Source organism: Labrus mixtus, chromosome 7 (assembly GCF_963584025.1).
Source record: "Labrus mixtus chromosome 7, fLabMix1.1, whole genome shotgun sequence".
NCBI lineage: Eukaryota > Metazoa > Chordata > Actinopteri > Labriformes > Labridae > Labrus > Labrus mixtus.
Window position 1 is genome coordinate 11,038,454 of NC_083618.1, and position 17,337 is coordinate 11,055,790.

The window sequence follows — 17,337 nt, forward strand, 5'->3', positions numbered from 1 at the left end:
TCTGTTCATTAGATTGTGTGTAGGCGTGTTAAATCAACCTCATTGTTTCATTGTAGTGACAGTTGGTGTACACTAGGGAGAGCAATCATTCAGAGATGGTGTGGGAGCATCTCATAATCAGCTGTTTACCACAATCAAGGGCGATATACAATAACATTTGACTTTGTTTTTTTTTTACTGCAAAGTGACTGTTGTCACACACTGGCCTTTATGTACATATTTAGTCAGACAAAAGTGTCATACTCGTGGAGTTTTGGACAAGTAATTAACTTTTGCTATCAAATATTTCAAATGAAAAAGATTTTTGTTATATTTAAGGTACAGTTTATTTTTTCCTGTAGAAATGATATATCTCAACAGCACATCTTTGGTGGAGCAAATGTTAGGATTCATACTGCAGTGTTATTACACCACTGCCTGCCTATCATTTTCACTGACCAAGACTTCATCAGCCCAACAACATATAGAACATTTTCATGGCATTACATGATTGAGTTTTCAATGTGCATCATAAGTAATAAATTGTTCTCCAGTTTTCTTCAAATCATAGGATAGCCATAAAAATCTCATTCTTCGATAAACATGGGAAATTAAGGAATCTGATATATTTAGTACTTCTTCTTCTTCTTATTGTTTACAAAATATTTGTTGATGTAGCTCCTGTTTGACTACTCAATTAATCAACGAATAATTTTAATTCAATATTGTGATTCAATGCCTCGGTTATTCATAGTGTGGGTTAGCTACCTCTTGTGGATTTCCAGGAGAAGAAAATTAAAAATGTTATTAAAAATGATAAAGAATAGTTGAATTCTAAATATTTGGTCAAGGATATTTAGTCAAGGATTCGATGACGACCCATCAGGTACGTATAGGTATTATAAACTCAAGTGGTCTATAGACCTCATGAGGAGTAGACATTACGTGAATAGGGAGGTCCCAGTCGGCTCAGCTGTAGCCTATTTGCGTGGTGACTTGAGATCATAGAACAACGTGAACGCTCACGTATCAGCCTCCCGAGTTCCCACCCATTGCGTCAGCGCGCTCCCTCGCCCTCTCCGTCAGCGCGCGTGCTCCGTGCGGGATGCTGAATTGTAGGTGATGATGGCGGAAGGGGAGAAGCGCTGAGTTTCATCTGAGTTCTTACCACAGCTGTAGAACCACCTACAACATCGTTTCTCTCCGTCGAGACCTATCCCGAGGCGATGGGGAACGAGGCCAGCATGGAAGGGGAGGGACAGGCGGGACAGCCCGGCCCCGCCGTCCCTGCAGCGGGGGCTCCGGCTTCCATTTCAGCACCACCGGACTCTGGACAGCTCATCAAGCCGAGCAATGGAGCGCCTGTCGGAGGAAGCGGGGCTGTTCCCGGGCCGGGGATTAACAGGTAGCCGCGATAGCTAGGACGCTTCTCCGCCGAAGTGTGTTGAGAAATAAGGTTGTCTAAACGGCAGCGTGGCGTGTACCTTCTTTTTCGTACATCTGTACACGGTGCAGCTTAGATATAGGATCAACCGACTGCGTGTAGATAGACTTGAATGGGTGCTTAATTATTTATTTCAATATCTTTGTCAACACAATTCCCCACCTCCTTTGAGAGCCGTTTCTGCTTTTTTGGCAACGCCACCCTGTCTCTTAACGTCAATATTGGTCGAAGTCAAATCAAATATGCAACACCTTCGATGAAGAATCAATAATAACGTAAATGTAGATTCCACTAGGCATTTCTACGCCCGTTTTCACGGTGTTTGTCCTGAAGCATGGCTGAGTATCATGAATGAATGAGCGACGATTTTTCCTCCTCGTAGTGAGACAGTCCCAACATATAAGCAATATTCAGGCGTGTTGTTTCATTTGATAATGTTATCTGGTACACACATTAGACATGTAAAAGATGCAAAGTGCAATGGCTCTCACGTTGGAGGGGCTCGCTCGCTACCATTTGGCTACAAGCTGATTTTCTGAACATGCTTCGACATGAATGCCAGTAAATACAGAGTCATTCTTCCCGTTGAGGAGACGCCTGTATCCCGATGACAGCATATGTAGGATGATGACCATCAGATATCACCGGCGTCATTGTGAGCACAGGACCATAACGCTTATGATGCCATAGCTGTCTCACTTGTCAGACCTCAATTCAAATCAATGTGCTGCTAGTGAGCTAGTAATTGCTTTTCACTATCATGCACATAAAAAAAAGGTAATGTCTTCTTAAAGAGTGATGTTGCATCTCTCTATAAGAAATCCAGACACTGAACCTGGACACTTTAACAGTGCTAGCCTTAAAAGGCAATATTTCCATTAATGTGACAGCTACATATAAAAAACAAATTGTTGTCATTATATAAGCATATGGAATATTAGCCTCTTCCAAAATGCAGCCCAGATCATTAGTGTTTAATAACATGTAGTTGCCTGTGGGTCTGTATTTTCTGTGTGGGTGTAGGAGGAATTACCCTTCTTACCAGCTCTGATATTGCTTTAATTACACAGTTCAACAGTTGTGGACCTGAATAAGAACGAGTGGCACAGCTGCATCCAATACTTGCACCACCAGCTTCCACCCTGAAAGACGTTAAAGTTTCTCGTACAGTACTAGGTCTAAGTTTAAGGTGAAATTCTTTGGAAAACGTGTTTGAGGTAGAAGTTGACCTGAGTCATTACATAGGTGATTTTAAGGTTAAAGGTGGCCTGTAAGATGTGCTCTGCCACTAGAATCCTGTACCAGTAGTAACACTGAGGCCCATCTGTGTTTATATTTGGGAAAAAGCCCCAGCTCTTCATCCTGCAGGCTGAGTCTAAAAGCCCAGAGCTCCCATGTAACCTCATGATTCTTTCATGTCTTGATTTCTCTCAGGGAACCACCCAGGTGTCATATGAGGCTAAGGGAAGTGATGAGGGACAGAGAGAGGGAGTATATCATATGACTGATGAAAATTGTTTTCTACAGATCATGGGCCTGCATTCTACGACAAAAACTTGTGACAGTGAGAAACAAGACAGTAGCTTGATGGTTGAGACTGCAGAGACAAGTTGCATAAGTTTATTTTTATATGAACTTTGACATATAATGCTATGAATTGTATAACAACATTTATAAGTTCTATACAGCATTTCGCTCTGTCTCTGACTATATAATGATTTATTCAGAACAGTCAGAGCGCTAAATCTGTGCTCATATAGGAGGCCATGAAGCAATGGAAGTCATCCTCTTGTGCACCATGTGGTTGTTTTGTCCTCTGATCACGACAGCTTTGACTAAGTGCACAGTCATCCATGACCTGATGACCAGAACTGACAAGCATTTACAAGTGTAAGAAATTCTGCCTTGTGTTGACCAGAAGCCCTAGACATTTCTTATTCATTGAACAGAAACAATAATGCGCTGTTTTGTTTTCTGTTTATCAACTGAGCCAGTGAAGAGTCGTACTTGCTGCATCATGGGGGTGTTACAGTGCATGATTCATGTTTCTTTTTAAGAATGTTATTTGTAAATACTTGAAAATCACTTGGAATCAAATTTCAAACAAATTCAGTTTGTCAAACCACTGACCATAATTGGATACAGTTATTTTCTGAGACACAAACAAGACGCCCTCATAATTAAATCACCTTCGGAAAAGCACTGCTCACCATATAGGCTAAAAGGTCTATCTCAAACACAATGGGACTAGACTTTGGCTCAACATCAAGTTTAGTTTTCTATTGTTTGAAAGTATTTTTTTGGAGCCATTTTTGACCTTTATCAGATATGAAAGCTGAAGAAAACTACAAGTGTTGGGAGGAAAGAGTGAGGGAGGACATGCAGCAAAGGGCCGAAGTTGGATTCAAACCCATGACCTCTGCGACATGGGCTATAGCCTCCTCACATAGGGCACATGACATAACCACTAGGCTCTCGGCTTCCCTAGTTTAGTGTTTTTACTAGCAGACCGCTACCCCAGTATGTGCCACTCATGCAAGCTAAGCTAAGTTAAGCTAAGTACGGATATCATTGAGAATAAAATGATACAGTCAACAACATAAAAAAACAGAAGGTTGCCTAACAATACTTAACATCGTTCTGAGTGAGTTTCTTTAATCCTGAAAGACTTTTTAGCAATCTGGATGAAAATAAATATGTTGTCGGCGAGACGATAAATATTTTAAACCCATTTCTCCTGTGACTGCAGTTCTTGACCCATCCAAGTAAACTAAAGCAAAACATTTTATATATGAAAAGAGTAGTGGAAATAAACAATACAGTGATGTTACAGATAATTATTCATTAGATCTATCTTCATGATTTACAATTGATCAAGAACATGTAAACCAGGAAAAGGAATCAAGTTTGGGAAGTGATATTTTGACATGCAGTGGTAAAACGGGTTCTGTGCCTGTATATCTGAAAGATAACAAAACACAGCAGACACTATGTGTGCTGTCATTGGTATCTTTTTTCAAGGCCACTTGCGATTTTGATGTGGTCTGCGTCATCTGACAAGCCTGGTCTTCCATGGCATGCTGCAAAGTTTCATCAGCACAGCTCCTGTTTTTGTATCTGAGCAACATGTTTGGGAACATATTGTCTCTACAATTAGCTCTCCCTCATCCATGTCTCTGCTGCTCATTTATATATCATATTTTTTTCCAAACTTTTCTGATAGCTAATGATGAAATGTCTGTAAAATTGAAAATAAGAAGTGCCCTGGGCCAAAACACTGCAATCCATCAATTGTTTATTTAATCATTTTAAAACAGCCTTGACTTTGGACTATTTGTCGCAACTTCTGTCATTTTTCTTCTGATAGTTAACAAATTAAAAAAAGATGTGTTCATCACAATTTCTGACAAAATTCAATTGAATTCGTGTCAGTTCCCTATGAACACTGCAGAGCTAGTATTATCCTAAAGGTTTTTAAAAAATATATATTTTTCCATTTTAATGTCAAAAAGTCTGTGGTCACTGACATTAGTGGAACTTTACTGAAACAGCAAGTGTAGTCCCTGTGTGAATGAGCAGACATTTAACAGTAGATGTATTCTCTACTTGATGTCCTTAACATCCATTTACAAGCAAAGAGTGCATTTAGACATGCCTTCAAGTCGGATACATCCTCTACCTTTCTGATTTAACCTTTAGGTATGACTGAACTGACAGCACAGGAAATGTTTCAGGAGCCACTCAGGTTCATTTTCAGTGGACAGAAGAATAAATCAATAAGAGACATAAAGAACATCCATTATAGAGATACTGACACACATACTCTGTCAGGCAGAAGAACAAGTACCTGCTGCTTTTTAACTGTTTGAAGGGAAATATTTGCAACTTGCAGAGTTAGACCAATCTTTCTGCTACGCTAAGCTAACCAGGTGCTAGCTGTTGCTTCCAATTTGCAGCAGTGACATGAGAAAGGCATTGATCTTTACTCTCCACAGACAGAAAATGATTATAGTTCCTGAAATGTTGAATTGTTTCTTGTCACATGTATTATTGATGCTGTGTAGAGAATCTAATTCTCTCTCTGCTTCCTTATGATAGAAAGTTTTACAGGGCGCTCCCGTTACAGAAGATTGGCAGCTTACAAACCCTTAAACCTTCCACTATCCACTTTGTGTTAAAGCAAGTCATTTGGAGTGATTTATATATAAAGCCACAAGTAACTCTCAGTGGACTCCCATTTACTGATGTAAGAGAATATCTAAAGAAATCTTTTTGAGAGGTGTCCTTCCGTTTTAACTACTTTTTTGGGGGTCTCATTAAGGTGCCTCTGCATAAATCCTAAAAGGCATTGAATTTTTTTTCTCCCCACTGCATCTTTTTTGAGGAGTAATATGCTCTATCAGTGGTCAGTTGTTTGAACATGTCCAGTTCAGGCTTAACTAGAGCAGAGTGAGGGGCAGCACACTATAAGGAGTGTATTTCTAATGTAACAGTGTAGAAGAAGATATAGTTTATTAATCCTGTGAGGGGAAATTCAATTTTACACTCCGTTATTGAGACATGCTACACATTGGCTGAAATACACACACATGCACTAATAGGATCCTATGGTCATACACTAATGGAGAGATGTCAAAGTAATGGAGCTGCCCACAGTGAGTGCTCCTGAGCTGGTGTGTTTGTGTGTGTGTGTGTGTGTGTGTGTGTGTGTGTGTGTGGGGGGGGGGGGGGGGGGGGGGTTGGTGCCTTGCTCAAGGGCATGTCAGCGGTGCTCAGGAAGTGAACTGCCGTGAACCAGAACAATTTTAAGACATAGTCCGCAACAGGACTTGAACCAGTGACCCGGTGATGGTTTGGCAAATGCAGGTTCTTCCTCACTAATCTGAAACATAGTGCGCCCCTACTGAGAGCAGAACAAGGTTAGAGTTTTGTTGAAGCTCAAGTCATCAGCCATGACTCATAATTGCTAACATGCTCTATTTGAATTCCTTTATTCGTCCCTCTATTTCCACCGTTCTCTCTGTGTGGACGCAGAGCTGCTGCTGAGACTGTCTTTGAAGATGACGGCCATGACAAAGCAAGGCCTAAGTTGTTATGACAGCGGAAATCCTCCATTTCTATTAAACTATTGGCGTGGATGCTGGAGGGCATAAGCTAGGAAACCAAAAGTTTATAATACAGTTGTCTGATACACTAACTTGAATTCATTTGGCTGAGGCCAGAACAGAACTGCTTCAAGTGTAAAAACAAGCCACAAGAAGCACTTCACAGAAAACTGATAGAGGCAATATAAAATATTCAACATATGCCTCTCTGTGTGCCAGCATTTTGAGAAGTCTGATTTCACACTTTGATCAACAATAAAATCTTTTAATGGCATGTGGACCGAGTGCATCTCAGAGCTCAAGGCTTCCAAAGTAGAGCTCTCAGGGAGAAGTGCTCTTCCTCCTGAAATTAAGTAGAGCTCACTGGAATGAAACCTACTTGAGAAATCATTAGATACAGCTCATTTAGAAAATATTGTTAGATGAAAATGTATAAGCTACATATTTACAGCGCATGAATAAAATGTTATTAGATATACAAACTAGGTAGCTGTAATAACAACACAAAGCCAATTAAAGGTCTCAGGTCTCTCATTTTCTTGTGCTCATATTCCCTCTTTTCCCCTTAATTCACCAACTCTCTCTTCACTCGACAAAAAGGCTTAATTTGTTACTCTAACAGTGTGCACATAAATTATGGTTGACAAAAGAAACATTACGCTGAAAAACCTCTTGAATGTATTACGTAAAGGTTTACAATTCTATATTATTTAACCACTTGAATTTGTTGAGTTTTGAATAAAAAAGGGTCAAATGGACATGTTTTGGATTTTATACATGAGATTATTTTAGCTATACACAATATTATTTTTCTATTGTGTGTGAAAGTGCATTCTAATCCTGCAATATAACAGTAACTCCATACTCAAGGCCCATTCACTCACTCCTCTGAAGGGTTTGACCACAGCTCAAAATGAAAAACATAATTCTTTGAACAAAGACATCAAGACTCCATTAAACACTCATGGTGATGCTGGGAAGTGGACCTTGAGACTTATTATTTTGTCCACTTGTAATGCATTTCTCTCAACATAGAGTTCACCTTTTGTAACTTTCACACACGGGGCACAACAGCAACACTAGACTTCATTGTATTGTTTTCTCAACTAATCCCAACCACGAACAAACTCTTGTATTATTCAACTTGATTTTGCAAATTTTTACATAGTATTGTAATGATATTACTTGAAAGCATAACTCAAAATAACATTATATGCAATTTACTGTTTTTTCTACACCTAAAACCAAACATAAAAAAATCCTATATTCCTCCATGATAACAGACGACATAACATTGTGTGTCTTTATGAAAGACTTATGCCAGGCTAAAGAAATGTAGCAGGTGAGACAGAATCCAAATCCAGTTTTGTAACTGTACAGGATGATGTGGGGTTTCATCATAAAAAAATGTCTGGCCTGGAGTGGGAAGTTTATGACCATGAGATTGATCCAGCAGGCAAAAAACATTATTTTCCAGGTTTTACAAAAGAGGATGGAAGGTGTGACATGGATGAGAACTTAAGGTTGGCTGGCACTATTGCATTTCTATATGTGTAGCTTTCCAAGTAAAGTTTGCATCTTGAAGAAGTAGAGGTTTGTTTCACATGTCGGTGTCAAATGCAGGTAGATAGGACAGTAGTGAAGAAGTGCACTATGACTTGTTGTTATGGCATCTTGCTTTATGCTATCCTAAGATGTGTTTGAGGTGTTTTTGTTGCATACTGTAAGTGCACGTTACACATTTTTTTAAATTGTGAACACGCTATATAGATACATGTGTGTCCAAAAATGTAACAAACTGTTTTTGAGTAAAAGTAAAAGTTTAAAATAATGCTTCAGGTAATTTTTACATCATAGATCAAGGTCTAATATTCAGCTTTTGTGCTTTCTTTGTCATCTCTACTAGACCACCTCCATCAGACCCAGGACCTAAAGCAGGAGTACAGAGTGATCCTGGGACAGGTGATAGGTTGGCCTCTCATGAAACCCGTCAGCATGCTTCACAACAGGGAGAGCCAGGCCAGGGTCATGTGGCCAGAAAGAGTCTACAGGTGGATTTGGGGAGCAGCAGGACAGGGAGGTCCCCCTCTGTGTCCCCTGACCGAGGCAGTGTCCCCAGCTCCCCTTATTCTGTGCCACAAATTGCACCCATGCCCAGCAGCAAACTGTGCCCCGTCTGTAAAACCACTGACCTGATGGGCACGGGAGATGACAACGTCAACACCTGCACACAGTGCCGCTCCATGGTGTGCAACCAGTGTGGTTTCAACCCCAACCCTCACCTCACAGAGGTAAGCTGTGCTGCTCAACTGGAACAATAATAGAAGTGCAGATAGGGTATCATACAATAGTTATAATTTATTTGCTTCACAGTGGATTGGCATCTATAGAATATGGAAAGTTAAAATCTGAAGGGATATTTGGCCATAGCTTAAAGTAAAAAAATAAATATATATATATAGGTTGTTAGCTACTGTTTGTAATATCATACTACATTTGAAAAGTTTAAGTTATTAGCTAAAATAATATAGTATAAGGTATATTTACTATGAGCTAATTAATAATTAGCTAACTTTACGGCTAGCTAATTAGCTTGACGTTTGTTTAACTAAGAACCAGGGGATGTACATTGTCAACTTGAAATAGGTTGAATTTTATTATTTTTTGCTTAATAGTAGCTAACAGGCTATCAGAAATGTTGATGAACTCTAAAAAAGGCAGAAGTCTCTCCATTTATTAAGTATCAATTGTCTCTTCAGTAGCTATACATTGTGAAGCAAGCATATAATGTCACAAAACAGTTATTCTTGTTTTGCAGTTTTCTAGTTTATGCTCATGTTAGCTGTTGTTTAAGCAGTGTATATCCAATATCTTCACATTACTCATGTTCCTATGAATGACATATTCTTTAAATATCTTGAATATTGTGATCAGGCGGAGAAACCCTGCTTTAAATAGAGCCATATGTCTTCATATTTGTCAATAGCATTCACAGCATCCATAGCATGTAAAGCTGAGGGCATCATGCCAAAAAGAAACCTTAGTGCATAAATAACATTCTGGTATACACTTAGAAGTATTATAACAGGAGTCTCTTACAGTGAGTGACCATTTTTTAAATGTGTTTAAGTGGATGACTCAGGTGATTAAATCAATGGTAATTCATTCTTCTTGACATTTGTGAGTATGCAGCGATGACTATTGTTTTTGAGTTGGTTATGACAGCCTTGCAGGCTGGAGTGCACCAACTGAAGTGAGGTTATGAATCAGTTCCCTGCTGGTTCAGAGCTGTTAGCATCCTGTTTTTAGCCATTGTTCATCTTGATTTGTTAAGTGTTTAATGTTCTGTTGGCCTCATGGTATTTCATCCTTACAGATTTTGTCATCGCGTTAGTCTTCCCAGTAACATTTTGGTCACTTCTTGGTAGCTGTAATGAATCTCGAGCCTCTTATCTTGAGCAAGTGCTATGTTCTTTTTCAGCCCATGCTACCAACCTAAAGCACATAACAGTTGAGCAAAGCTACATCCATCGTTCCTGACAGGCCATAGTGAGCATCCAAACCGTGCCCAAAGCCTCTCCCAAACAAAGCCTTTACTAACACCACCACTGACCGCAGCAGCACACATAGCCCCCCCTCTTTCACATTCATTCATATGCATCTACACAGTCATCAGTGTTAACAGGTAGCTGAGAAAGAGTATTGCCTTCATCCAAAAATAAATCACTTGCCTAATTTGAATTAGACTATGCTTCACTGTTACTGTGAGTCAAGTGTGGCTGTGTCATCTGTCACAAAGTTTCAGATCAACTCCAGTGAGTCATGTGCAAAATTGCAGCCAAGATGCAATGTCAGTTAAGCTGGCCTACAGGCTATAAGAGCAACTGTAGGATAAATAAATATTAGGATTCAGGGAGTAAGTGGTTTGTTTTTGGACTTTTGTTGTGTTCATGTCGATATTTTATTGCACGAGTGCATATTTGTGTGTTTGAGAGTGGAGATTCTGCAGAAGTCGGAAGTGGTAGGAGATGGAAGGACTAGAAAAGGAATGCGTGGAGCAAAGAGGAGACAGACAGTGAAGAATAGATGGTGGCAGCGAGTGAAGGAGAACATGGCAGTAAAGAGATCTGCGGAGGTGGATGTTATGGGTATTTTTCAGCTCAGCCTTGGTGAGCTTGTCAGATGTTGACAGGGAGGGAGACAGAGACACAGAGGGATAGCGCTCAGCCTCTGGAGACCTGAAGATTCACCCCCCTAACCTACTTAGCATGGATTGAGCTTTTGCCTCATGCATCAGATCAAACAGAACCTTATCACTCATCAGATAAATTGATGATGGTTGCATTGTTGGAAGCAAGGTGATGATAATGCTGGAGATGTCGATAGCTTGAATACAGATTACAGTGATGGTGAGTTGCTGTTGAAATTAAGGGGACATTTTCCTCAGCCGTTCAAGCATATATTATTAAATTTGTTTAAACGATATCTGAGGATTTTCTGGGGTTTTAAGTCTTATTTTAGTAAATAGGATTGGCATTTTAATAAAAAGTCACCTGTGGCATAAAGAAATAAAAACAGTGTTTCATTTAGGGTTGTTCCAGTATAGCTTATGGATGAAAACGACAGCTCTGTTACATTCCTCTTGGTACGAGCTACATTTTTTGTTTACAAATATTTTACAGACGCTGATTGAACTGTTCCAGATTATGGGGATAATATGGGAAAAATCTGTTGTTGAAGAGGATTTTCTTTCAAATTACAAAGAGATGGCAGTGCTGATTAAAATGTTGATAACCCAGGGCGATTCCATATCTGGAATTCTTAGATTATGCTTATTCAGCATAAAGTCCCAAATGGTAATCTCAAACCCATTTAAATTAGAGCATTTTTTTAAAACATTCAGCAAAAAGTCCTATTTCTGATCAAGCCAATCTCTGCTTATATATGGTGATTAAAATCAATTGTAGAATTACAGGTTGATGCTTTGTTAAACAATCAGTGGAATGAATGTACATATGTAAACAGCAACAGATAGTTGTTAAATACATCAGTCAGAAAAATGGGCTGAAAAGTGTTCAAGCAGTCATAAGAAAGGGCTCGTTATGATGTAGATTACAGCAAGACAGAAACATTTAGTGAGGGAAAGAAGAAAGCCAGACGGGGAGAAATGAAACAGTCAAGACGAACTCAGAGAGGAGACTAAGACAACAAAGAAAAAGAGCACAGAGAGGTAATGAAAGTACCAAACACCCGACAGTGTTCTCCCACCGTTATAGAGGGGAACATCTGCTTTATAATTGGTCCAATTTCTATTTTTAGATGTACCCTCCTTCTGTCTGCTGCGATGGCCTGGTCCTGAGAAGCCACAGCTGAAAGAAAGAGATCAAGAGAGAGAGAGGGAGAGAGAGAGAGCGAGAGAGAGAGAGCGAGAGAGACAGACAGAGAGAGAGAGAGAGAGAGAGAGAGAGAGAGAGAGCGAGAGAGACAGTGAGGGACAGAAAGACAGCATTACAGATTTACCATAATAGAGCATTCATGCTAAAGCTATGCAAGACTATAGCTCCAAGTGCTGCAAAACAAAAATACAAAAAGCTTTTCTTCATGCATTCGTGTTCTTCTTCATGATGAAGGCATCAGCATTGATTAAACACTGGAAATTTGAAACTTTCTTTGATCCAGTCGACATGAAATGCTTTTGTGTGGAAAAAATGGCTTGGTACTTCTTCTTTGTCTTTTAACCAACAATCCCACAAGTTGAATAACAGTTTTAACAAACGCTCCCACACACAGGATTCTGCAGAGGCGCTCTATAAATCTTCTCCTCCCCGATCAGAATAGATCAGGTAGGAAGCCACAGTTGACAATGTTGGACAAGAACTGTTAAGTTCTAATAAAAAACTAAAGACACGTTTATTTTATCTTCAAATTTCACTAGTTTTCACTTCTAAGCTGTATATATTTGTTTGGTTCAGAGATCTGCAACTTGAAAGTGTTCAGTCCAGTTGTGTTTTCATGATGATAACAATGTAAGCATCTAACTATTGAACATAGTTTAGAAAAATCTGATAAATGTCTGAAGGAAGTATGAGAAAAAATCTTTAATTCACTCATATGGAGCCACTTCTCCATTGAATGATAATGTTTCTCTGTGTCTGCTGGAAGTGTTGATGGGTGCTAATAGATTTGTTACAACAAGTTGTTAAGAGCACAATGATGCCTCATGCAGTAATAGTATTAATTTGTTCTGCTGCCCCCATGTATGAAAAAATAGGTATTTCTACTCTAATGTTCTCCTTTACAGGTAAATTGAGAAGTTTGTGTGAAGTCAATAAAACATTTTTTACCAGCTCTCCTTTAAAAAAAAAAGGGGTGCTTTTTTTGAACTGTGCCTAGCAGCTTGTATGAGTCACTCTGTTGGTCAGTCAGATTTTTCGTCGTTCAGCAGAAAAATCTCTGCAAATGTACAGCTGTAGGATACAGATTATTTGTTAGATACCTTTTGAGTTTGTCAGTCAGAGACAAGGACTCTGCAGCTATCAAGTCTGCTCATGTTCTCATCCCAAGGCCCACCATTGAGTTCTCAAACTTTTCTATAGTAACCCCAAACCTGAGGGAACAAGCTGTTTATAGTTTCCGTAAATATTCAGTGTTTTTTTCATAGTGTGCTTGAAGGCAACATTGTTGATTGTGTAAGCCTCGGGTACAGAATTGTTCTCTTTTTGAACTTCAACATGTGATTACTGCTAAACTCTTCAATAATTTACTTACTTACCTTTCAACTGAAAGCACTGAGTCATTGTATAGAATGCAAACTGTTTCAAATAAACCACCAGATTTCTATTGCATGTCTACGGATTAAAATATATGAACAGAAATGATGCAGTCATATCACTGAAGGATAAGTCCATTATACCTCGAGAGAGCCAGGGCCTGGTTCCAAATCCCTTCAAATTAATTCGAATATTTAGCATCAGACATCTCTAATCCCTCCCTAACTTTTCATTATAAGGCACAAGAGATTCTGTGGCTTCCAGATCTGTCAAAGTAGCAGACAATGAGGTTGTTATATGAAACTCTCAGTAATACTGGTCTGAGCTTCGCTTGCATTCAAGTTAATGTAGACTTAGGATGGCATTGGTACTAAAGGGTGTAATTATTTAATGTAATCAGTGTGATTCATTCAGATTTAACCATTGTACAAAGTTGAAATATTTTATATATTTTATAATACTATTACAGCTCTTGTCCTTGAGGAGACGTTAACCACAATATGTCAGATCTTTTTTCAGTCAGATAGGTTTATGAACGAGTGACCCTGGTAACTGTCATGCTTTCTTTTCTATTGCATTTATTTAGGTTTTGAAATTATTCTTGCCCTGATGAGGGATAAAGAATCTGCCCAAGGCTTTCTGACAGTATTTAAATTACAAAGTAAAAAAACAATTATAAATGTTTTATCTATTTATATAGTTTTGAGACCATCTGCCATCATCAAAGGTTTTGCAGAAAAATGACCTGTTCAATTATTTTTGAATACAAAGAAAGTCAGAGTTTCATTTTGGGTTTCCCGCCAATAAAGTACAGTAATGTCAGTCTGTGTGCGTCATTTGCTGACTTAAAAGCTGAGGCTGTGCTCTTCACAATGAATTCAAAACTTTTTTGTTTAAGGAGAAATATGGTACAATACATTTAAAAATGATATGGTCTTTGTCATAAAATAGATAAAACAAAGATGTAACAGCTTTTATATTTAAAGGTTTACTCATCTAACGTCTGAAAGCATGCATATATATTATAAACACCTAAACAGTCTGACCTAAAAAAAAAAAACCTAATGATCTCAGAATTTAATGTTTGAGCTCAATTAACATCACAGACATACATTTGTTTAAAATGTTGAAGTAGACTCGTATACACTTTTTACTGCAGGTCCTTTCATGTAAATCTGAACAGGGAATCATGCAGACTGTGATCAATTTACTGAACTTACCAAACAGAGAAAAGAAATCAGTGTTTTTGTTCATACTGTGCACCAGGCTGCACAAACACACTGGTGCTTCAATTGGACAAACAGTCTAAAGTGGGTCAAGAATTCAGCTGAGACCCTACAGTACATGCTGGATTTTGCATATTTTCAAAATATTTCTCAGTGAGAACTACCAAGACTAAATCTGGGACACAGGTTTAATTATTACACCAAAGCTCACTTCATGTAGAGTCCAAACTTGCTGAAGTCAGCGGGGCTATCTTCATAAAGGAATATTAGGAATGATCACAATCTGTCATTATGTTTGAACTGAGAAGTTACACACCTATGTTTCTTTATTGTTTATTCCATTTTCTTTATATAGCTCCTGTTATAACCCGGGTACAGGGTAGACAGTCATGCTGCACAGAGGGACAATACAATGTTCTGCCCTTTTTTATATGCAACCATGCTCCTTGTTGTATATATATACCTGTAGAAATAATTTGTTTGGGTCTTTGTGCTTCAAGTTGGAATACAGTTTTTGTAGTAGACTTAAGAGCTTTTAAGAATATAGCTCTATTTATCTTACATTCACTTTTCTTAACATTTGTTTTGAAGGTTTCACAATACACTCGACCACCATGCAGACTGAACTAGAAATCATTTGCTTTTGGTTCAGCATATTTTGTCAATTTAGTTTGCAAATATACATGTATTGATAATCACAGCTCAAAAGCCTACTCTAAAAGGAGGGTAAGGAAAAGCACCTGCATAATGTAATGCAATCCAATACAAAACATTTCTAAGTACCTTTATCTGAACAATTTAACAACTTATTAATTCAATTTATGCTATTGAGACTTGTCAGATAGACACAGCAATTGTCCTGTTCATGTGTTGTGACACTGTATGTTATCATTTTGCTGTGTATTTTCCAATCATAACACTACTAAATAAAAAATTTACATTAGCTCAACAGTAGCACAACATCAGTATTTCATGTTTTTCAGGGATATAAATGATATCATTTTTTTTACACTATGATATTCAAATGTTCATTATATTGTGTTGAACTCCTGTATCTCAAGCAAAAAGAATTTGCAGTACTTTCCAGAATCCACCGGCTTCCTGCTGTGAAGGTACACCAGCACACCTTAAGAGAGATACTCTATGAAGAGCAAGAAAATAACAAATAATAGATTGACAGTGATTTTCCCCCATAGCAACTCAGAATTAATATTTTTTCAAATGAAATTCCAGCAGAATTTTTTCGAGATAGTGCTTGTTTAGCTGTTTGTAGGACTGACTGACTATGAGTTTGTTAAAGGCAGGGAGGACAGATTGACAGCGAAGGGGAGAGAGTGAAAAAGAAAGAGAGAGGCACAGGGAGGAATTTCAATGTCTTGTGGCCCAATTTGCAAGGAATTGATAAACCGCTGCATCCCAAGCATCCTGATCTCCAAACTGCAAAGCTCAGCTGCTGCACGCGCTGCATGGTGATACTGCATTGTGATCTGAGCTTCTTTCTTCTGCAATCGTGTTTGGCGGTAGTTTGATTCAGACTCTGAGCGTGTTCCTTACCCAGCTTTCCTGGGAAATGTTGGAGTGCATAATGTCTAATACCTGTCAACAAACATAAACCGGAGAAGCTATTGTGGGAAAGTTTGTGCAGCTGTGGGATGTAGTCCCATGATGAGTTACATCTTTTAACATGTTTGAGTTATGTGAGAAGCAAACATATTTTCTACCCTTCCAATTGGCTATCATTTTACTCTTGTAGGATAATTTGCATTCACTTGAATGCTTATGTTTCATCACCGGGTCACATGGTGAATGTGAAGCCCATTTCACACATGCACTGCGCTCCTGAAACATTTCCCATATTACCTGACTGGGCTGCCTGTGAGAGCACAAATCTCAAAAGCATTTGCTGCTGGCCCTCTAGTATAAAGTCTGCATGAAATTTGAAGTTGTTCACATTGACCCAAATGTCTCTGTTTTATACTCCTTATTGCTTGCTAGTATTATGTTTCAACTTTTGAATTTGTAGAAAGAAGAAATGTCCTTATTAGGGCTGTCAGCTTTAACATGTTCATTGTCATGCGATTAAGGTCCAAAGTTAAAGTATTCATTTTTTAAAAGTTGCTTTACACTTGTGCCATTTTGTCCCTTTTCGGCACACCGTAGTTAGCATCTTCCTGCTCTCCTGAGTGATGAAAAAACAGCTTATTTTGTGCAAAGCCAATCATATTCCTGATGTATATATATATATATATATATATATATATATATATATATATATATATATATATATATGTATAGCTTTATTTCATGGCATGGTGAAGAAGACTTTAAAAAAAGCCTTGGAAAAAAAGTGCCTTGGCTTCCTACCTGATTTGTTCTCTACCATCCAATCAGACTTTTAAATGACTTTTTAAGAAATGTATTAGATCTTGAGCAAATCAGCATCAAATTCTGAATGTAAACATGTGTGTTTTTGTGTTGCCAAGTGTGCTTGCTCTCATTATTTGATCCATATCCAACTCTCTGCGGGCCCTTGCTGCTAAAAGGTTCTATTTATGGCAGCAAGTCGTCGTTCCTCATGAAGCCACGTTGCTCAAGCATCCTGTTGGCAGACGCTGAGCACTCCCAGAGCTAAGGGCTGCAGTCCTGGTTTATGACCTTTTGAAGTGTATTGTACCATTGTACCATTGTACACACACACACACACACACACACACACACACACACACACATACACACACACACACACACACACACACACACACACACACACACACACACACACACACACACACACACACACACACACACACACA

General features: G+C 38.6%; 1 protein-coding gene across 1 annotated transcript in view; it reads left to right on the plus strand.

The window, feature by feature from the left end:
• The first annotated feature begins 1,105 nt into the window (after positions 1-1,105).
• The window catches only part of bsnb (bassoon (presynaptic cytomatrix protein) b), a 66,832-nt gene continuing 50,600 nt past the window's right edge, over positions 1,106-17,337 (plus strand). Inside the window, exons 1-2 of the mRNA XM_061042887.1 lie at positions 1,106-1,384; positions 8,435-8,819. Coding sequence (XP_060898870.1) covers positions 1,206-1,384; positions 8,435-8,819 — 564 coding nt within the window. The 5' untranslated portion in view covers positions 1,106-1,205. The remainder of the gene's footprint in view (positions 1,385-8,434; positions 8,820-17,337) is intronic.